The 22,498-nt window shown below is 47.2% G+C and overlaps 1 protein-coding gene and 1 long non-coding RNA gene across 9 annotated transcripts; one reads left to right on the plus strand and one right to left on the minus strand.

Annotated features, from left to right (window-relative positions):
- The first annotated feature begins 3,945 nt into the window (after positions 1-3,945).
- On the plus strand, positions 3,946-21,559 carry DNAJA4 (DnaJ heat shock protein family (Hsp40) member A4). 8 transcript variants are annotated; one of them, XM_077940071.1, is made up of 9 exons: positions 3,969-4,240; positions 4,595-4,733; positions 5,320-5,373; positions 10,264-10,444; positions 12,580-12,684; positions 13,581-13,808; positions 14,881-15,111; positions 19,409-19,509; positions 19,609-21,559. In XM_077940071.1, exons 1-9 carry the CDS (start codon positions 4,161-4,163, stop codon positions 19,822-19,824), a joined length of 1,335 nt encoding a protein of 444 aa, XP_077796197.1. In that variant the 5' UTR covers positions 3,969-4,160; the 3' UTR covers positions 19,825-21,559. The 8 variants fall into 8 exon arrangements, with proteins under 8 accessions (XP_001107532.3, XP_077796197.1, XP_077796202.1 ...); XM_001107532.5 differs by lacking the exon at positions 5,320-5,373 and having other exon boundaries at positions 3,946-4,240; XM_077940073.1 differs by lacking the exon at positions 3,969-4,240 and having other exon boundaries at positions 4,410-4,733; positions 5,320-5,476.
- LOC144330027 (uncharacterized) lies at positions 13,044-17,666 on the minus strand. Its single transcript, XR_013395844.1, has 3 exons — positions 17,537-17,666; positions 16,285-16,349; positions 13,044-14,384 (listed from the first exon to the last, which is right to left on the minus strand). It is a non-coding gene; the product is annotated as an uncharacterized LOC144330027 (long non-coding RNA).
- Positions 21,560-22,498: the final 939 nt, after the last annotated feature.

Genomic DNA, 22,498 nt, shown 5'->3' on the forward strand with positions numbered 1-22,498 from the left:
CTCTGATGGCTGTTCTTCTTTCCACTTCCTAAAGGCCGGTGCTGCCCAACACTTTTCCTTGGAGCTCTCTTTTTCCTTCCAGCCCTCTCTCTGGCTCGCCTCTCAAACCTGCATGCCCAGCTCAGACCTCTCCCAGGAGGTCCAGATCCATCCAGCCCCCGAAGACTGCTGCTAGTTACTCCTCTCAGAATGCAGGTCCTGCTCTGAAACCTTCAATGGCTCCCCAGGGCCCATCAGAGCAGCAAACAACTCCTCAAGGCATTCAAGGCTCTAGCACACCTGTCCCTGTTTCCCTCCCAACTCACAGCCTTCATTCATCTGTGCTCGCTGCCTTTATCCTGCTGTCCATTCAGCATGGCTGCCCTCCCTTTCCCTGCTGCTCAAGGGAGCTCTAACTTCCTGGACTATGGCACAAGCTCCTCGTCCATGAAGTCCTTCCTGATCCCCCTCCCCAGGTAGGTGTGGCTTCTCCCTCTTCAGGAAACTCCTTGAAGACCCCATCCCAGCATTCCCTGGGTAAAACCTACTTCCGTGCTTGCTTTGACTCTCCTACGCTGGGTCAGAAAGGAAGCCCCACACAGCATCAGGGGACAATGGCTGTTCTGTATAATTTGGCTTCTTTAAGAATCTCCCCAACTGCAGAATGAGATGGTGAAACTGGATCAGCATTTCTCAAATTTCTGTCATTCAAGTACCACCACTGTTGCTTTATTCTTGTACTACAGGTACTATCATACACTTACTATGTATCCACTCTTTTTAAAAATAATTTAAAAAGGAAACCTAAAATTGCTTACTGTGAGTGGAAAGCCAATGTCACTTTTGATAAAAGTTGCAGTAATGAAAACGTCATCATGAAAATAAACACGTAACTGACAAAATAAGAAATGTCTGTGTAATGCCTCCAATCTTCCCATCCACAATTCTGGGAAATAATCTACTAGATTGTCAGAGGCTTTGTCTAAGATAAACAAAGCTGAACACTAGCTAAAACTGTAAGGACAGAATTTAATCAGTCGTAACTACTGCAATAGGGAAAACAATCCAGTATGAACTGAGCTCAACATTGATTTGTACGAAAAGTAAATGGGCATTTTAAAAAGAGGATGAGGGAATAGGGAGAAGGACAAGCAGCAGTTTAACAGAATCAGGGAAGTGAAAAATGACAAAGGGTTGATCAGTGTAAGTGACATTAGGCCAGCTGTGTCTGCTAGCTACCAATTACCAAAGTTAGGATGCCATCCTCCCAAAGAGACTGGGAGACAGAAACTCTATCCTCAGGTGTTGGATGAAACAAAACAGTAAATATTTTGGCAGCCTTGAGTTTTCTCAGGTAGGCACTTTAAGAGGGGGTGGTGGGGCCAGTGTCACCTTAGGTAGGGGCCACCAACCCCTGGGCTGTGGACCAGTACTGGTCTGTGGCCTGTTAGGAACCAAGCAGTGGCATTAGATTCTCATAGGAGCTCAAAACCTGCTGTGAACTGTACATGCGGGGGATCTAGGTTGCATGCTTCTTTTAAGAATCTAATGCCTGATGATCTAAGGTGAAACAGTTTCATCCCCCATTTTTTTTTTTTTTTTTTTTTGAGATGGAGTTTCTCTGTTGCCCAGGCTGGCATGCAGTGGCACAGTCTCAGCTCACTGCAACCTCTGCCTCCTGGGTTTAAGCGATTCTCCTATTTCAGCCTCCTGAGTAGCTGGGATTACAGGCCCATGCCACCACACCTGGCCAATTTTTATATTTTTAGTAGAGACAGGGTTTCACCATGTTGACCAGGCTGGTCTCAAACTCCTGAGCTCAAGTGATCTGCCCACCTCGACCTCCCAAAGTGCTGGGATTACACGCCTGAGCCACCGCACCTGGCCAAAAATGGCTCATTTTACTAGGCAATCCTATTGTTATTTATTTATTTTTTGAGACAGAGTCTTGCTCTGTCACCCAAGCTGGAGTGCAATGGTGTGATCTCAGCTCACTACAGCCTCCACCTCCCAGGTTTGAGCAATTCTTGTGCCTCAGCCTCCTGAGTAGCTGAGATTACAGGCTAGCACCACCATGCCCGGCTAATTTTTGTATTTTTAGTAGAGATAGAGTTTCACCAAGATGGCCAGGCTGGTCTTGAACTCCTGGCCTCAAGTGATCTGCCCACCTTGGCCTCCCAAAGTGCTGGGATTACAGGTGTGAGCCACCACGCCAGGCCTTCATCATAGAATTATTGCCCATCCCCACCACCCTGTCTGTGACAACATTGTTTTCCATGAAACTTGTCTCTGGTGCCTAAAAGCCTGGGAATTGGTGATCTTAAGGATGTGACGCTGTTATTAGAAACTGTGTTCTGTTCAGTCTTTATAGGCCAAGATTGAAGCCTAGTTGAGAAGAGGACTCAGAGGAGCTTGGCTAGGTTCCATCAAGAAAAGAATCACTATCGGCTTCTTTACCTTAGCCCCTGCCTCTCCCAATAAAAGCATCAATATTGTGACTACATACCAGGTGTTTCACAAAGTTATGAAGTAGTCATAATTAATATCCTCATTAAAAGGTTGAGAAAACTGAGGCTCAGAAAGGTTGCCTGCCCAAGGTTCCACAGCCAGAAGTAGCAGTGCTGAGATTTGAACCTAGGTCTAGGTCTCACTGGTTCCAGAATTCACTGTCGTCCAAAGTGCATAGCTCCATTCTGTTTCTAGGCTCTATAAGCCATCCCTCTCTTGCACATGCCCATTTTATGAATGCCACTGGTCCCGAGTATTGAGTCTGGACAAGTATGTGGCCCTGTGGATCTTGGCTCTGGCTGCACCACCTGGGGAGCTTTAAAAATACTGATGCCTGGACCTCACCCCTAGAAGCTCTAAGTAACAGGTGTGGAGTGCAACCCACAGGGATTTTTAGAAGATTCCAGGTGATTTCTGTCAGGAGCCAGGTTTGAGACCCACTGTGCTAGAAGCCTTCACAGTTGTCATCCCATATGATCCTTACAAGAGCCCTCTGAGAAAGGCAGGCAAGTGGCAATGCCCATGTCCTGCTGACGAAGAAAACTGTTGAGAGGCTAAGGCTCAGAGAGTAATATCTGGACAGAAAGCAACATTTCTGACCTCTAGCTCTGAGTTCTCTGCCTAAAGGTTCTGCTCTACAAGGCATAATTAAGAAGAAAAAAAAGCAACATCTCCAAGAACAGCAGCTTAATTTCTCTTGTACAGTAAAAGTCATTTCTCGCCCCCATTGAACACACGGAGGAGAGGTAGTGCCTGCTTCAGCCATAGTACCCAAAACAAGGCCAGGGGATCCCAGGGAGGTGAGCAGTGACCCCCTTCCTGACAAAGTGTTCCCCTGGCAGTAGCCAAGGGAGGGCTAGGGGACAGGGGCCTGCAATTCTGTGATAGCGCTGCAGCCTGCTTTCCACGCCCACTTTTCTGCAACGGTTTGTGATCTGGACTCCCTGAGCACCCGTGGGGAGCTGGGGGCAGCCTAGGGAAGTCGGGACCTATTCCTGTATCCTTCCAGGCAAGCGTCCCTGGCCACCTAGCCTTGTCAGGGTCCAGGCCATGGGACCCCCTGTGCATAACCCTGGGCCCGCCAGCCTGTTCCGGCCCTGACGTTTGCTCACTGATGATATGCAGAGGGGAGGGGGCGGTTTCCCACCTCTGGGAGAAAAGAGGGCACTGTCCGCGCTTGGTAGACTTGGGGGGGCGTCACTGCCCACATGTGGGGGACGTCACTGCTTACCCCTGGGGGTCTTAAGGGTTCCCAGTGGTGGGCAGTCGACAGGATACTGTCCACATCTGGGGCCAGCAAAGGACCCCTGTACCTCAACTGGAAGGCGAGAGCTTCACCTCAGCCTTGCGGTCATGAGGGGGCAGAGGACCCCTACCCACTCCAACCCCCTAAAAATGCAACAATCCCAGGCACACCTTAGGCCACAGCCTGGCTGTGACCGAACAAAGCGCGACCACACCCCCGGGGAGAGGCCGGGTTGGGACCGCAGGGCGCAGCTCTGCCAGTCCCACCCTTCGGCGCAGGGCTCCTGCCGACACAGCCCTCCAGGCCGCCTACTCTCCAGCCAGCCGGCTCCACGGACCCACGGAAGGGCAAGGGGGCGGCGTCGGGGCGGCGGGACGGTCGTCGGAGGGCGCCCTCCAGGCCCAAGCCGCCTTCTCCGGCCCCCGCCATGGCCCGGGGCGGCAGTCAGAGCTGGAGCTCCGAGGAGTCGGACGGGCAGCCAGAGGAGCAAACGCCCGAGAAGCCCGGGTGAGCTGCTGGGCCGCGCTGGACGGCCGTCGGGGGTCTGGTCCGCGAACCTGCCGCGGCGCCGCCCGGAACCTCCGCGAAGGTTCTAGGTCTTTGTGGCGTCACTGTCTCCTTGCGGAAGCTTCCGCCGGTGCCGAATAAAACCCGCCGCGGAGGAGCCGGTGGCTCTAGTGCGGCGGTGCCCGGCGTGAAAGTCGGCCCAGCGCGGGGAGCGGGCGGGAGCCACAGGCGGCGGCGAGGGCGGTGGCAGCGGTGACCGTGACCGTGACGCGCGGGAGGGCGGCGGGGGCGCGGGCCAGGGTCCCGGCAGGGGCGTCCGGGGCACTCTGACCGGCCTCGCCCGCCCGCCCGCAGAGACAAGATGGTGAAGGAGACCCAGTACTATGACATCCTGGGCGTGAAGCCCAGCGCGTCCCCGGAGGAGATCAAGAAGGCCTATCGGAAGCTGGCTCTCAAGTACCACCCGGACAAGAACCCGGATGAGGGCGAGAAGGTGCGGGGCGGCGCGGGGCGCGGGGCGGGCTCCCGAGCGTTATTAAGCCAGGAGCACTGAAGGCGGCGGGAAACCTGAGCCGCGTTTGTTGGGGAGGCCGTCGCCAGGCGCCTCGGGGCCAGGCCGGGGCAGAGGTGGCGCGGTCGGTGGAGGGCGCTTCGCCCGCGGAGGAGGCATGTGGTGTGGGCTGGGGCCTCTCGCGAGTCCGTGCCGAACCCATTCATTCCTCCATTCGCTCCACAAGTGTTTGGGTAGCCCCTGCAGTGCGCGCTGGAGTCCGGCGTCAGGGAGGCGCAGGGGCTGAACCCAGTTCACATAGGGGTGTGTTGGCGTTCCTGTGGGAGAGGCGGCATGGAAATCGGGAAACTGAGGCACGCACAAACAGTTGTGTACTTGCTGGGAACGACTGGCTCATGTTCTCTGTTGATGCATAAACCCTAGGGATGAGTGTCTTTAATCTGAGCTGGTACCTTGGACAAACGCCGTGTCTCTCTTGAGAATGACTAGCTGGATTTGTTCTGTGCACCTACTTCCTACCTGATAAAAGTGTCAGATAGTGAATAATTCCATTTTCTTTATTAAACAGGGACATGGACATGTGCAGCCTGACATTAGCTTGTACTCATATTCTGGGTTTTCGGTGACAGGTGACACACAGTTGATCATAAGTACCAATCATAGACTGAAAATGCTCTGCATTTTAGAGACAGAAGTTAAAAGCTTTTCCATCCTGTTTACAGAAAGTTTGTTTTTTATCTCTAAAGAGGCTCATGACCCACCTGAATACGTGAATTGAAGGAATGAGGCGTTGCAAGGAAAGGCTGCTGGCCCTCCCATTCCTCTTTTCACTTCTTGCCATTTTCTTGTAAAACTTTGATTGTCCCGCATGGGTCTTGGGAGATGGGGCCGTTATAGTAGCTGATGGCAGTGTCACCTGGGCCACTTTTGAAGCCACACTGATCACCCATGTAGCATTTAAGACCTTTGGAAACGACACTGGAATCAAAATACCTGTCTGCATTAGTTATTCCAAACTGGAGAAAGCTACTTCAGGACGGTTTGGCTGAACGGCAACAGTGATGGAATATTTATATTTAGCCACATGTGCTGAATGTGGCTGTCACAAGTTTAAAATGCTTTCGTGTAAGACCATTTGTCTGTTACTCACTTGCGTTCTTTCTCATCTATATTTAGATGGCTTACTGTAGCTTTTAAAGGCACTGGCGTTTTACATGGTGCTAGTGATTCATCCACCTGCTCCCTACATTGATTGTAGTCTGCTTCTGACAGTCTCCTTTAAGGAGAGCTTCTAGGCTTGTAATTTCATATTTCAGCAGGCTGGCTAAAGACGTGGGAAAGTCTTCTGACCCTGGTTTCAGGTCAAACCTCAGCACTCAGAAGAGTAAGTTCATGCCTCTGTGTATACAGTTAGAGCTGAATGTGCTTTTGTTGTTCTGAAGCTTTTATTTTTAAAACATTAGACTTGACCTGTACTACATATATGTAGGTTTCACCCTGTCAATACCTGTCTGGGCAGGTTGTTTGGTTTGTTTTAAACTAATATTTATTTATAGCCAGGCACTGAGTTAGTGTCGCATAAATGAGGCCCTTGGCAGTGAGGTCTGGCAAGCCCATCTCAGCTTGGAGGGAGGGGTTCTGTGATGTGCCTGTTGCCAGGAATACTTTCCTTCCCCTACCTTCACGGAAGGGGATAAAACTCCTTAGTTCTCGCTAAAACATCTTCCAGGAGGCTGCCTCTGCCTCGTAGACTGAACCACAGGCCCAACATGCATCCTACTTTAATGGTGATTACTTGTTTGATTAACTGTATTCCTTTAAAGGTGATTACTTGTTTGATAACTGTATTCTCTGCCATAATATAAGCAGGGCAGTGACTTTGCCCCCATGGCCACTTATGGGGTGAGTAGCTAGCTGTGCAGGGTAGGTGCTAAAATGTTTGTTAGCTGGCTGAGTGAATGCACTTTAAAAAATTGTATGTAGGAGAAGAGGGCTCTATAAAGGCACAAATTGGAAGGGAAATTGCAGTGAAGGAATATTGGGAGGAGAGTGGCAATTTAGATTGGAAATCAAAGAGGATGAGGAGACTGGGGACACAATTTATAGAAACTGCTGTAAAGTTCCCCAGAGAGAGCTCATTCGTTCATTTGTTCATTCATTCAACAAATACCTCCTCTTCTGGTCCCCACTGTGTGCTGGGTGCACTGTGCAGGCCTTTTGTGAGTGTGTATGTGAGTCTGTGTGTAGTTCTTTTCCACTTTATCACAGGCAGAACATTTAAATTTTTTTTCCTCCTAAGTTTGTCACTGTATTATTAATGTCTCTTCAAAAATAGACTATGCCAGTTTTTTAGCCCTTGCTGGGACAACTGAGAAGGCCGTTGGGGTGTTGGTCTTTGTTTTTTGCCCTGTTGTCCCCTGTTGCTAAGCGTTGGGGCAGCTTGTGTTTGTCGGGCACTCTGTATGGAGTCTGTACTTATCTGCGGCTGGTTTTTTTCGCAAGACGCCTGGGTGGTAGGTAGTGGGTCACCAAGATAGTCCCTTTCAGGGGCAATGATGTGGGGTATATTCTTGGCTACTACCCTGTTGAGATGAGTTTGATCTTTTGGTCAATTTCATTGTAACTTTTAGTTTGAATGATAGATTTTCAAGTTCAAAAATCAAAAGATAGCAAACTGTGCAGAAAATTTTAGAACACAGAGGAAAACCTACTAAGCACACATTATCCTCACCACTCCGTGCTTCTTTCCAGGCTTCCCCCAGCATGATCATACATGGCCATCCTGATACATAGACATTTTGTTTTCTTGTTTCCACTTAATACTTTATTATAAGTACTTTTCCCAAGTTGTTACATAGTCTTCAAAGCCATTTTTCCCTCAGCTGTATAGTAATCCTGTTAAGGTTCTGTGACAAATGATCATGGCCTGAAAGGCAAGCTGGTCATAGCACTTGTCTCCCACTGGGAGAAGGGGGTCCAGGCTGGGAACTGAATTAGACTTTGGAGTCCTGGGACCCTAGAGGATGGACTCCCTACTGGTAGTTGGAACCCTCATCCCATGTGAGGTCTGGCCTCTGATTGAATGTCCCAAGCAACTGGGTACTCCTTTTCCATTCTTAGATAATTCTAGTAAGTATAAATGTCATGTGAGTATCCAGGGTATTTGTTGAGTGTTTCCGGTGGACATTCCCATGAAGCTTATTTACCTAGTCCTGACCTGCAGATAGATGCAGAAACTCTCTAGGGGCAGCCTGGCCTAGATGCTTTCTGATCTGTACCAGGCACCCAATCCTTACACTGTATCTCAGGTTTTCTGCTGAGGAAAGGGGTAGTAGTGAATGGTACTTACTTCTTCGCAGAAATGGTATGAGAATCAACATATCAAAAGATCTAGCTGACTTATATATGATGCTGACGTCTTTTTAATACTTTTCTAAATTGTACAGTTTTTTAGCTATTATTTATTAGCTATTATTATTAGTTACTTATTAGATTTCAATCAGGGATTTGTAGAACAAGGGAATTAATGCCTCAAATTCCCTTGTTCTGTCTCTCAAATTCCTTATTTCATGGCACTTTTTTTCCCTGAATATTTTGTGAAGCCAGCTGCATTATAGGATCTGTATATCTATATATCCATATATGTCTCTCTGACTAAACTGTAGCCTCTGGAGGGCCAAGACCCTACCTCATTTATTTATGTCTGAGTTCCCAGAATCGAACCATTCATCTAACAGGTGCCTTCTACATGCCAGGCATGGTTCCAGGCTCAGTTAGACAGCAGTAGACAAAACCCCCCATCTTCACGGAGCTTATGTTGCAGTGAGGATTACGTAAGCTAAGCAATACATGATACAGCTTGTTGGAAGTTGGTTAATGCTATGGAGAAATATGCAGCAGGGGTGGGGGGTGGGAGGGTCTGAGGTGGGTTTGCAGTGTTAAAGCTGGATCACCAGGAGGCATCCCTGAGAAGGTGGTCTGTGAGCTAAGGCTGGAAAGAGGTGAGTGGGGAGGCCACACCAGGCTGAGGTGCCTCTGAGGCTCAGGCTGCAGAATTGAGGAACAGCAGGGAGCCTGGTGAAGCTGGCACAGAATTGAGGTGGGAAAGCACAGGAGGAGAAGAAAGTAGAGGTGCCAGGTTGAGCTTATAGATGAAAGTTAGGACTGGCTTTTACTCCCAGTGACATGGGCCACCTTGTAGAGGTTTGAGCAGAGGATTGACCCAATTAGTGGGCTCAAATGGAGAACACACTGAAAGCTGGGGCAAGAAGGGAACATGGAAGACCAGGGAGGAGGCCACTTCAGTAGTCCAGGCCTGAGATGGTGCTTTCTGCCAGAGTGGATGTGGTGTGGTGAGAAGGAACAGATCTTGCGTGTTTTAGCATTCTGATTTTATTTTTTAAATTTCCATATACCTGCAGAAAACATGAGTGGTACAATGAACACCTATGTATTCTTCACCTAGCTTTACCAGTTGTAAATAAATTGTCACATTTGTTTTATCTATTATTATTATTATTATTATTACTGTTGGCTAAAGGTTTTGGGAGGAAGCTACCTGTAGCGTAACTTTTCAGCCCTAAGTGCTGCATGTTTCTCTTAGGCACAAGGACATCCTTGTACATAACCATAGTGCAGTTATCAAATTCAAGAAGTTTAACATTGAGAACAAAGATTCACATTTCTCCCATTGTTCCAATAATGTCCTTTGTAGCCATTTTTTTTTTCCCCCAGTGCAGGATCTGATCCAGGATCACACATTGTATTCGTTTTTTCCTATCTTTTAATTTTAGAGTATCTCTCAATTTGGCTTTTCTGATTCTTTCATACAATTGGGTTCCAATGGTAACTCTTTGGCAGGAATGCTACACATGGGATATTGTGTGTGTCTCAGGGTACTGGAGATGCAAATGTGAAGGTAGCGTCAGTGGGATTTGTTGACAGGTGAGATTGGCATTGCCAATAACTGTGATATGGGGAAGACTATGGGCAGGATGGGGCTTTTGGGGGAGGATCAGGAGTATAGGTTTGTATACAATGTCTGGCACGTGGTTAGGTACTCACAGATGCCTGTAGTTGAATTTCATGCTAGTAAACTAATGAAATGATTCCCATGAGGAGGTGAGCCAGTGGTAGTGCCCAGAGTCCTTGCTTTATCTGGTTAGAGATTCAGCCCTGGCACTATCTCATGGTATCCTGGCTGGACTCGACTTCCTGTCTGGTGCAGCCAGATTAGGGAGAAACTTTCCTTCTCTACTGCCTTCTCTTCCTTATTCTTGTCATGTCCCTTTCACCAGTCGCTTAATATGTTTGCCCTGTGTTTCCCACTTTACCAAAGGAGTAAGTAGACAGGCAAGTCAGGTTCCAGGTAGAGGATGTATAGACTGGCTAGTTCAAGGGTTTGGGGCAGAATACCTCTATTACGTTGTATGTTTATATGGCGGGTTTGCTTAATAAAACAACTGAAACTTCTCTCTTTTTAAAAATCTCTCTCTCTCTCTTTCTTTTAAAGTTTAAACTCATATCCCAGGCATATGAAGTGCTTTCAGATCCAAAGAAAAGGGATATTTATGACCAAGGCGGAGAGCAGGCAATTAAAGAAGGAGGCTCAGGCAGCCCCAGCTTCTCTTCACCCATGGACATCTTTGACATGTTCTTTGGTGGTGGTGGACGGATGGCTAGAGAGAGAAGAGGTAAATGCTTTTAAAGAAACATAAATAAGTTGTATGGTTTCCACAATTGTACGTGTTTTTGGAATCAGGATAGATCATGCTTTAAAAGGATATGATTGGACCAGGTGTAGTGGTTCATGTCTGTAATCTCAGCACTTTGGGAGGCCAAGGTGGGAGGATCGTTTTGGGCCAGGATTTCAAGACCAACTGGGGCAACATAGTGAGACCCCCCCATCTCAAAAAAATAAAAATAAAAAAATTAGCCAGGCCTGGTGACTCATGCCTGTAGTCTCAGCTACTTCTTGAGAGGCTGAGGCAGGAGGATGACTTGAGCCCAGGAAGTCAAGGCTGCAGTGAGCAATCCAGCCTGCATGACAGGGTGGGGCCCTGTCTTAAAACAAACAAACAAACAAAAAAACAAGGTACTGTTGCCATGTTTTGGGATCATTAACTTTCAAGAGTTTATCACTTGTCTAGTGCTCAGGCTACCTGGAAACTCCTGGTAAATTTAGTAATTATCTGACATCCTCCAATACTATATGAAGGAGCAAATGGACTGGTGGATAGAAAAGAAGGTGGTCAAGTTCATTGTGCCTTCTTTTCCTCTGTTGTTGGGGTCAGGCACCAGAGTGTGTTGAGGGATGTAAATGACGCCTCCTGTGGTTGTCAGGGATCCTTTACGGAGAGTGTTCCTCTCCTCTCTTGCCCACCCTCCCTTTGTGGCCTTCCATTTTCCCTGACCTGGGCCTGGGCTGCAGGCTCTCTAATTGTAGGTGGGTACCCTTGCCATGTTCAGTATGGCCTCATTTCCCAGCCTGCTCAGGGGATTTTCTAGGTAACAAATTTTACCTCTTTATGTTTGAAATCTTTGTAAATGACCTGTCTTTCTTTTCAGAATGCTTTATGAGTAGTAGCAACTTCATCCCCAGGTGAATGAGGAACTTAGCCCTTAGCTCAGTGGCCCCAGGCCACTGTTTTGACTTTGGAGGTTTGCTCTTCCTAATTTTTCTGCATCTCACCTTCTGCCAGACTACAGGCTATTACCTCTGTTGTTAGTAGTTGCTAATGTTAGTAGTTGCCAATAGACTAGTTCCCATTCCCCCTGTTTAGTTTACTGTTGTCAGGCTGCTTTGAATCTTGAAACCAGAAAGATAAGCAGGCTTTTTATAATTCTGAATAAAGTCAGAAGAAATGAGCTCTGCCTTGGGGTTTAAGAAGTGTGGTTTTTGAGAGACCCCTAGATAAATGAAGCAGCACCTGTTATCACATTGTAATTGACTTTGAGCTTTAAAAAGCTTGGGTGTCAATTCTGTGAACACAGAGTGCTGAAAATCACAAAGTGTTTATTAGGGAAAAATCCTTCCCCTGTCCTTTGAGCATATTGCCTGCTCATATAATTGATGGTGTGCACGTAATTAAAACTTTGGGTATTCTCTTGTCCAGCTCCCTCACTGTCTTGAGATGAAAAACTTCATGCCCTTAATTAAGTCATCTCTCAAAGTTGGCAGCCAGTAAACCAGGACAGCTCGTCTCAGTGACTGCGGGAGCTCCACGGGCAGCAGGGAGGGTCTTGATGCTGTCAGTCTTGACAGGCTGGCAGGCGCTGGAGCACACGCCCACCCTCAGGACCAAACACCCACCGTCCTGAGTGCAGAAGCAAGATTTTGGCAGAGGAAGGAATTCCCATTTGGCCACCAGTTACAGAAGGGCTCAGAAAGTAAAGTGCTTTATGCCCAAGGAAGAGTTTGAAAAGATCCAGAGACTTTGGCTGTCACAGATTTATGTATAGAAAGAACTCCTTTCATGGGGAAACTTAACCAACTTCGTGGGTTCATACTGCTTTTGGTTTCTCAATTAGTACTCTCCCTGTCCTCAGATTTGTTCTCCAAAAATAAAGGTGGAAAGTCTTTTTGTTGGCCTCTATAAATGATTAATTAGCTCATAGCTAGAGAAGGTATTAGCTCTTGTTATTGGCTGAGGGCTAGAAGGATGGGCTGGGGTAATAGAAGCATTGCTTCCTGCAGGGAAGGGAGCACATGACCCATCCACAGTCTTGAATCTCTGGAGACTTCATACAACTAAGGGTCATATGGGTGGTATTTAATACAGTGGTATATTTCATTCAACGCCACTAATTTTTTTTCTCCCTTGCTAAGGCAAGAATGTTGTACACCAGTTATCTGTAACTCTTGAAGATTTATATAATGGAGTCACGAAGAAATTGGCCCTCCAGAAAAATGTAATTTGTGAGAAATGTGAAGGTAAAAATTAATTTTTGACTGAACCTCACAGTTCTGATCCCTTAGATTCAGAAACAATACTTGTTTTAGTTCAGGGAAAATAAGTTATCTTATTTCAAATGCAAGGGTCAAGCAGAGATTACAGACAGGTGGCCTGAGGACCACATCTCTTTGCCTGAATGAATGTTTTCTTTGGGCTGCACCTCTGTTTGACATGTTGACGACTATTTTTAAAAATTAAGAATCAGACACTTGACCCCATCTAGGGGTTGGCTGGCAGACTTTTTCTGTAAAGAGCCAGAGTTTAGGCTTTCCGGGCCATGGAGTCTTTTGTAACTAGTTCACTCTGCCATCATGTTACATAAATGAATGAGCATGCCTGTGTTCCAGTAAAGCTTTATTTACAAACCCAAGCAGTCTGGCCATGGTTTCTTGACCCCTGACTTAAATGTACATATAATTATTGTAATTTTTTAAAAATCTGAGTTTTCCAGAAAAGCCATGTCTGGTGACCCCAGCCTCACATTGTCCCACAGAGAGAATTGGCTGAGCTGGGTAGCTGCTGCTATTGACAGAGCTTTTGTTCTCTAGATCTCCATAGCCCCAGCCTCCTCATTCATCTGTGGGCCTATGCAGGTTCCACCTGGGGTGGAAGAAAACACATTTGATGAAGCTAAAGTAATAAATTTGGATTGATGCAGCCAAAATCACAAACATTTGAGGTCAGATGTTAACATCTGGATGTTATCTGCTTGGCTGGACTCCTCCAGGCTCTTCTGCATTGTTTTTTGATTGTAAATAGAATTCTAAGCCCAATGTCTGATGTGAGGGTTCCCTACCCTTCTGCTGTGGCGCCCAGCAGGGACACTGGTAAGGGAAGAGCATGGCCCTCACTCCTGCCTCCCCTGACCCTGCAGGTGTTGGCGGGAAGAAGGGATCGGTGGAGAAGTGCCCGCTGTGCAAGGGGCGGGGGATGCAGATCCACATCCAGCAGATCGGGCCGGGCATGGTGCAGCAGATCCAGACCGTGTGCGTTGAGTGCAAGGGCCAGGGCGAGCGCATCAACCCCAAGGACCGCTGCGAGAGCTGCAGCGGTGCCAAGGTGATCCGTGAGAAGAAGATTATCGAGGTACATGTTGAAAAAGGTGAGGCTGCGCAGAGCTGGTGCTCCACACTGGCTGGAAATGCTGTCTGGGTGCTAATCGTGGGATACACAGGCTAGATGTCAGGGAAGTGAGCTGTATCACAACATGTATTGGGTGTGCCATGAATTCCTCTTGTGTCCCGGTCATCTTCTCTCCACCCTTCCTGGCCTTATTTCCATTCCATGTCACCTGCCAAAGTGTTCTTGCCGAGGTTTACTTCCTTGAGATCACAGACAGCCTCTTTATGAGATTTTCTAATGCTCTGAAAGTCTTACTTGGCCTTGGTTTTGGTTAGTTGCCATCTCCTGATATTCTCAAGCCATTCCTCTAGAATCTTTAGGATTGTCTTCCTGGTCGCTTCCAATGCTCATTGGCCGTAAGGGCTTAAGTGTTTGTGGCTGCATGTTCCCTTTCTCTCCACATTTCCCCATCTGGTGCATCAGATTCCCCCAAATACAGCACCTTCTCCTGCTATTCATTTTGCCTGATGCCATCATTTTAAGGCCTTTTCCCATTTTAGCTGTCCTCCAAGTACTCCCTGATGATTCTGTGGCTTTCCAATCCAGTGAATATATCCTAGATCAGATACGAGACCAAAAGTAAAAGAATTAACACCCAAACCGACACAGGTGTTATGAAAGGACTTACTGTTTAAACATGCCTGAACCCTGTGCCTTGAGTGTGCATAATGACTTATTAGAAAAGGACAGGGCTGGCTGACCCCCATCAGTCCTTAGTCATGCACCCTGTGCCCTGGGAAGTGGGTGGTGACCCCATGCTGGCAGTGTGGCATCACAGGCCCGGGGAAGGGAGTGCTGTGGAAACCTGGGATGTAGAGCCGCATTCCCCCTCTCCCTGTGCATGCTGGGCTTGGCCCCACATTATGCCAAGGGAAGCGGGACCTCTTTTCTCATTGGCCATCCTAGCCACCCCTCCCTGCCTTGTGCCTGCATGAGATTGGGAGGCTTGATGAATAAAGAACCCCTGAAGGACTCTGTTCCTTCTTCAGAAGCTTTAAGGAAGCATGGTTTGTATGAGAAATGGCTAATCAGAAAGGGATGATGTTTCATAGGTATGAAAGATGGGCAAAAGATACTATTTCATGGAGAAGGAGATCAGGAGCCTGAGCTGGAGCCTGGTGATGTCATAATTGTGCTTGATCAGAAGGATCATAGTGTCTTTCAGAGACGAGGCCATGACTTGATCATGAAAATGAAAATTCAGCTTTCTGAAGCTCTTTGTGGCTTCAAGAAGACGATAAAAACACTGGACAATCGAATTCTTGTTATTACATCCAAATCAGGTAACGTTTCAAATGTGTGTTTCCATTGACGTTCTGTATGTTTGGCATAATTATAGCAAGTTAGCCTGATTTTTTTTATTGCTACATAATATTTTACATATTGATGGGGTGCATGTAATACTTTGTCCCATGCATAAAATGGGTAATGATCAAGCCAGGTGTTTAGGGCATCTGTCGCCTTGAGTATTTCTTATTTGTGTTGGGAATAGTTCACCTGATTTCACATTTAAAGTCAAATTCTGTTACACAAATTAGTATGACGTGATTTTCTCTAAATTTAAAGTTATCCCTAATGACTCTGGATAATTTATAAAGTCCTTTTATATTCCCCTAGAAAAAATATTCGGTTGGGGGGAAAAGTCTCAAATAAGAATCTTGGGGCTCTGAAAGTTTAGATGAAGTCTGCCAATTAAACTTAAATTTTTAAAAATTTATTTTTGTATAAGAAAACAGCTTAATAGGTGGTGTTTTTCTATCAAGTGGTGATTTGTGCTGATTCATCCACATGTTCCTGTAGCCTCTGTTGTTCATTACATGAGTTACATTTTAAAGGAGAATTTTCCTGTAAGAAAGACTTTGCCTATCAGCTTATCCTTGGAGGTTTCCACAGGAATTGCTGGTCTGCACACACCCATGGGAGCCAGAGGGAGATGCCTCTGGGCTGAAAGGGTTCCTGAGGGCCTGAGCTCAGCCCCCAACCCCCTTGTAGACACTAGGGGACTCATCTCCCAGGAGGGTTTCTGTGTTCACTGCAGTGAGGGTCTGTGTGGGCACCAGAGCACCTGCCTAGAAGGGGCTGAGAAAGGAGAGAGGCCAGGCCAGAGACCTTGACTTGAAGCTGCTTCTGAATAGCACTAAGGTCAGCTGTGCATAGCAAAGAATGTCTGGATGGGTGTGGTGGTGGCTACGCCACCGAAGCAGCCTGGGCCCCAGCACCAGCCATTTGCAGTGTTGCTGTAGTCCCCTCACTGGCCGTGGGGCTGGGATTACCTTTTCCTATGGCCACTTGAGGTTTGGGGCAAAAGGGGTAGGTTCAGGGCAGGCACGGAGGTAACCAGCCAATAAGCCTGCCCCCAGGGCAGTGGCAGCTGGAGATAAGACTCAAGTCCAGTGGGGTGACTGAGGCCTGGGCTTCTGTTCCCTCCCTGTCCCTCTCCCCCTTCCCCTCCTTGCCTGCTTTCCTCTTCCCGTGCTCTTTTTCTGTTTCCTCTCTTGGATTCTTTCAGGTTCCTCCTTTCCTGGGGATAATAGGAAGCAGAATTATATATCCAAGGCTTGATCAGTTTTTGGGATTTTAAAACAAACTTATTTGGAAACAATTTCAAGCTTACAAAAAGTTGTAAATACAAAAATAGTCCGAGGTCCACCCATATATGATTTGTCTGATGTTAACATTTTACCCCATTTGGTTTGTCATTTGCTCTGTGTCTGTTTTTATTTATTTTTAAAATTTGTTCATTTATTTTTTGAGACAGGGGTCTCGCTCTGTCCTCAGGCTGAAGTGTAGTGGCATGATCTCAGCTCACTGTACCCTCCACCTCAGCCTCCGGAGTAGCTAGTGCTACAGCCACATGCCACCACGCCCATCTAATTTTTATATTTTTTGTAGAGATGGGGTTTTGCCATGTTGCCCAGACTTGTGTTTTTATACATAATCAAGGATTGGGGGAAGCACTGCAGTATAATGCAAAATTTGCATGAAAATTTAAAATAAAACACCTACCCTTAGGCTTTCATAGACCTCCCAAGGCACCCATTTCTTCCCTCAAGAAGGAGTTTGAAGATCACAGTTTACATGAAGCCCCAGACCACTGGTTGTGAGCTCAACACCCTGGCACTGTGTCCAAGACACCCTTACATGGTCACAGCCCAGATCCTAGCCGTCCTGAGCCGGGGCTGGGCGGCATCTGTATGTAACTTCTTTGCGAAAGACCATCCTGTCCAGGGATGGACTGTTTGAGGCTTGGGCCCTGCCAAGGGTCAGAGCCCAGTGTTCCTTGCTGCCTTAGCTGACCCCAGCCTAGGGAACCGGGAGCCAAATGGAGTGAGAGTGGCGGAGAAAAAGCCCCAGAGGGAAGGAAGTGGCAAATCCTAAGAAACCTATTTCCTTCTTTATTATAAGGAAGGGTGGAGCATCCAGGAAACCTGCTGTTGGAGAGTTCTTTGGGGATTTGTTTTCCTTTTTGTTTTGTTTTTGCTTTTACTTTGTTCTCGTTTGCACCCTCTCCTTTTTTCTTCACCCCTCTTTTGTGTTGGCTTATTTCTTGTTTCTCCATCTTCTCTCCTCCCTCTTCCGCTGTTGAAATGCCTTCTTCCCTAGAGCCCTTTAGCCTGTTATGAGCATTGCTGAGGATTGGATTAATTAAAAAAGTGATTTTGGAGCCACACAAGGGTGTGATGGCCCTGCCTGCAGGCAGGTATTTACCTGCCAGGAGAGCCGAAATTGTGGTGGTGTTCTACCTGTAGTTTTCCATGCTTGGTCAGTTTCCCACCTCCCGGTAAGCTAGAAGCAGAAGCATGGGGGAGTAGAGCTTGAGAGCAGCAAGAAGTGACACCTGATAGGAATGGGGAGACAGAAAAACCAGTCATGTGTCACTTAATGATGGGGCTACGTTCTGAGAAATGCATTGTTTGGCGATGTTGTCGTGGTGTGAACATCATAGAATACACTTGCACAGACCTAGATGGCGTAGGCTGCTACACCCTAGGCTGTGTGGCATAGCCTGTTGCTCCTGGGCCGAAACCTGCATAGCAGGTTGCTGTACTGAATACTATTGGCAGTTGTAATATGATGCTGAGTATGTGGGTATCTGAACGTAGGAAAGGTGCAGTAAAAGTTTGGTGTAATCTTTGCAACCATCTTCATAAATGTTGTTGACTGAAAGGTCACTATGCTGTGCATGACTGTATTTCTTTTTTCTTTTTTCTTTTTTGAGACGGAGTCTTGTTCTGTTGTCTAGGCTGGAGTGCAGTGGCGCAATCTTGGCTCACTGTAAGCTCCGCCTCCCGGGTTCACGCCATTCTGCCTCAGCGTCCCGAGTAGCTGGGATTATAGGCACACCCCATCATGCCCAGCGAATTTTTCTATTTTTTTTTTAGTAGAGATGGGGGTTTCACTATGTTGGTCAGGCTGGTCTCGAACTCCTGACCTCGTGATCTGCCCGCCTCGGCCTCCCAAAGTGCTGGAATTACAGGCGTGAGCCACTGCGCCTGGCCATGACTGTATTTCAGAAAAAGAATAAACAGGAACACAAAAAGCCAGCAGTCCGGAGCAGTTTAGCTAAGGGGTTGCTGTCCTGCACAGTCAGTAGGCTCTGAAGGCCATGTCTGAGGCACAGCCCTGCCCGTGAATGAACCTCAAGGATAGTCATTGGCTTACTTTATTTTTAAAACCTCCTCTTTAAAGATTTCCTCTTGAAGAGAGAGCTCACTTTCTAGATAGTTCCATATGGAAGTGGACTGCTGAATAAATTAGTGTTTCGATTCCCCTCCACCGTCTCCCCCATTTTTTCCAAACATTTCTTTCTGTCTTTGTCCATATTCATTGCTGAGCTGAAGAGTATACTTTATCAGAAACCCTTTTGTCCCTTTCCTTTTCCATGCTTAGAGGGAAGTTTCTGACTTGGGAGAATGCCTCAGAGTTCTTGGGGTCTGAACTCCCCTGATGCCTTGCAAAGTCACGTAGCTGTAAGACCCAGCGGGTGCCAGCCGGGAGGGTGACTCCAGCTCAGCAGCGTGTATGGAAGTGCATTGTGACCATGAAGGAGATTGCCTGTGGCCAAGCCACCTAGTGAGCTCCCTACCAAGGAACCTGGGTGTCACCTACAGGTGGTTGAGAGCCAGTTTTTATGCCAGGCTCTGGTTGGACTCTTGAGGCTTCTTCCTGTCTGTGAGGAGCATTCCTGTTCCCCTTGTGGTAGGAATACCTGTCACCCCACGAAGGGGCAGAGTGATGGTTGTTGGCCCCATTTTATGCAGACTTGGGTGTCATGACTTTGGTTCACTTGTTTCAAGCCTACCTGTGATGGTGGCTGCAGCATGCTGCCCCCTTGACACACTGCTGGAGCTCAGAGCACGGGCCGGGGGAGCACGGGCCAGAGTCCCAGCCCGAGCCCCACCCCCAGGCAGTACCTGACAAGGATACCTGGGATTGGGACCAGCTTTCCAGTCAGATGCCACGCTGCTTTTGCCCAGTGCCACGGGGTGCTAGGACCTGCCTCAGGCTCTCCCGTGAGGGAGAACGACCTCTGCAGGCCCCTCTGCCTTTCTGCTTCATAACTGACCCTTTCTCTGGCAGGTGAGGTGATAAAGCACGGGGACCTGAAATGTGTGCGTGATGAAGGAATGCCCATCTACAAAGCACCCCTGGAAAAAGGGATTCTAATCATACAATTTTTAGTAAGTTCACTGTGTTTCATTGTCGTGGACATATTATTAAATGCCTTAATTGGAAGGGGAAAAAACAGCCACCTTTCTTTCCCACCTCACCCTTTACAGGTAATCTTCCCTGAAAAACACTGGCTTTCTCTGGAAAAGCTTCCTCAGCTGGAAGCTTTACTGCCTCCTCGACAGAAAGTGAGGATTACAGATGACATGGATCAGGTGGAGCTGAAGGAGTTTTCTCCCAATGAGCAGAACTGGCGTCAGCACAGGGAGGCCTATGAGGAGGACGAAGACGGGCCCCGGGCTGGAGTGCAGTGCCAGACAGCATGACGTGGTGCGGGGCAGCGTGGCCCCGCCGGACTAGCACATGATGAATGTAAAGTTGGCACAATGAAAATGGATCGCTTTAATGGCCTCATGTTTGGGATGTCCTGTGTACGTGTTCAGCATTCTTAATTGCTGAGTGTCTTTTTGGTTTTTATTTTGGTTGTAACTTAAGTTATAACTTAATTTATATTTAAATGTTTTAAGTGTAAATCACCTCTAGTCTGTACATGGAATCTGTTCATTTCTATTTTCAGGATATACTTTTTGAGATGTCAGTGATTGCACCAACACTTTGTGCTTCTAGTGGCTTTGCCATAATTCAGTGTCACCAATAAAGCACAGCCCAGTTAGCAGCTCAGCCCCCTAGCAAACCCCAAGGCACAAAGTGGGCATCCTGGCCCATCTCTAGGTCTGTGGTTTCTCCCCCCTCCCTTGGCAGAGTTATTGAGGGCATGATCTCAGGGCTGCTAAGGTAACATTTCTGAGGATTCTAGATGATCCTCTTAAAGAACAAAAGCACATCCATGGATCGGACATGGCTGCCTGTGCCTGCTTAACAGGGCCAACTTAGTTCCTACTGTTCTGTGCCCTTCAGTGGATGGAATGTGAGTGTGTCTGATCATCTCTCTTGGAAGTTTTCTGAACCTTCCAAGCTCTGTGGTGAGGACAAACCAGTGTTTTGAATCATATGCTGATAACTGTTTGCCGTGACCCTCACACCTTGTTCTTCATGGTTTTAATGATTTTCTGTTGACAACTTTTGCAGTGCTTTCCCACCAAAGTGCTTACCTGTAAAGAAAACTAAATCGTTCTGTGTCCCCGGCAGCCTCAGTGCAGCAACGGAAGCTGAGGGAGAATGCTGCTGGTTTGGCCCATGGCACAGCCAGCTTCTCTGACCAGTAATCTGGGGTGACTTGAGGGTCTGCAAAGGCATAGAACTCCCCAGTGTTTTCCACCTCATTCTCCCAGATTCAGCTCCCTTCCAAAGGATTGTTCCTCTCATTGCACAGCCGTATTACAAAGGGCTTCCTGCTCAAGTGATGTTTTGGTAAGAACTGCTCTGAGTTCCACTGTGGATTACAGTTTGTATGGACTACTACTGTAAATTATAGCTTGTTTGGAGGGGTATCAGTCATTATTTTATTCCTGACAGGTAGACTACAATTCGAACTTAGGGTTACCTCAGTCTTTAGCCATTACTGCTTATTTCTTGCCCCCAAGTCACAAAAAACTTGTAAGCTGTTGGGTTAAAGCAGAGGCCGCCTGTCAGATCTACCCTACCCTTATTTGGTTACATGGCACCTGAGAGTTTCACTCAGACCAGGGATCTTCCTTAGGAGGGTCAAAAAGCAGATCAGACCATGCAGAAGTAGGGCGAACCAGCTGCACGGACCAGGTTCCCGCAGAACATTGCTAGCTAGTGAGGCATAATTTGCTCAAAGTATAGAAGCAGCCCACCTATGCCCACTTTGACCATGGGTCAGGACAGATATAAAATCACTTCTTCCAACGAAGCCTAAGTGAAAAATCTATTTGTAAATGGACCACAACTCCGGGGTGTTGTTTCTGTGCTGTGACTTCCTAACTATTGCTAAAGAACTACTGTTTCGTTGGTGATGGAGTAAAATTACATTCAGCTCCTTCTTGTCATATAAGAGGAATTTGGAGGGTGTTGCTTAAAATTTTATTCCACCTGTACATTTGTCACTTTAAATTAAAATTGAGCTGGTATGAGAGACAAGTGGCTTTGCTTTTTCATTTTTTCGAGAGCTCAAACAGTGTTAAGTGCCAGCTTGCCTCTCATTGGTTGATATAATGGAATGAAGTTTCCACCCTCATGGAGCTTTATTTTGGGGATGGGGGTGAATGCAAACAAAAAGTGGTAACTGCTATGAAGAACAAGAGGAATGGGAGTAAGTAGAAGGGAAAGGGAAGAAGGCCTCTACCAGGAGCTGGCATCTAGGCAGAATCCTGGATGCAGTTGGGGAGCAGACGTCCGAAGGTCTGGAGGGAAAACATTCCAAGCAGAAGAATGGCAATGATGATGTGGTTACAGGAGGGTGAGCAAGGCAAGCAGGAGGAAGAAGCAGGGGGCTATGATAAAAAGGGTGAGCTTTATTCTGAGGGCAGTGAGTCGTCTGGGGAAAAGCACATGACCTGACTCATAAGCATATTAAGTTATCAATAAAAAGCAACACTCTTCCAAGTGTTTAGCTACTTACATCTTTCTCACTAACGTGAGTCTAAAGGGGGCTGATGAGGAGGAAACTCTGAGGTACAGATACTCTGAAATAACTAAGGCAGAGCTACTGTTCTACGGAATGAGCCACAGGCTTGAGCCTAGGCATTATTAAGGCAGCAAGAATAGCAGCCTGCCTTCCAATACCCACCTAGTGAGTTAGAGACCTCTCTGAAATTAATAAGGGGAAGGAGGGCTTGGCAGGGGACATCTTTAATACATCAAGTAGAAGGATGCCCAGATAGACGGGAGTACATAATGTTCCTATGCAGTCAAATATACTCTTTCCTTCAGGACTCCATTCTATAATAGATTAGCTTCTTTATCACAGCTCTGGGGAGCTCGCTGCTGTATCTCACTGCATGAGTCAATTCCCTGGAAGAGCCTGTATTTCTAAGCCGGAAAGTTAAAGAAGTGCCTGGATCTCTTGATGGCTAA

Source organism: Macaca mulatta, chromosome 7, assembly GCF_049350105.2.
Source record: "Macaca mulatta isolate MMU2019108-1 chromosome 7, T2T-MMU8v2.0, whole genome shotgun sequence".
Lineage (NCBI taxonomy): Eukaryota > Metazoa > Chordata > Mammalia > Primates > Cercopithecidae > Macaca > Macaca mulatta.

Excerpts from the sequence above, each read along its gene's own strand:
- DNAJA4 (XM_077940071.1), top strand. The coding sequence starts at position 4,161 with ATGGCCCGGGGCGGCAGTCAGAGCTGGAGCTCCGAGGAGTCGGACGGG. Across the intron at positions 4,734-5,319 it reads ACCCGGATGAGGGCGAGAAG|GGACATGGACATGTGCAGCC; the intron begins GTGCGGGGCGGC and ends TTTATTAAACAG. Across the intron at positions 10,445-12,579 it reads GATGGCTAGAGAGAGAAGAG|GCAAGAATGTTGTACACCAG; the intron begins GTAAATGCTTTT and ends TCCCTTGCTAAG.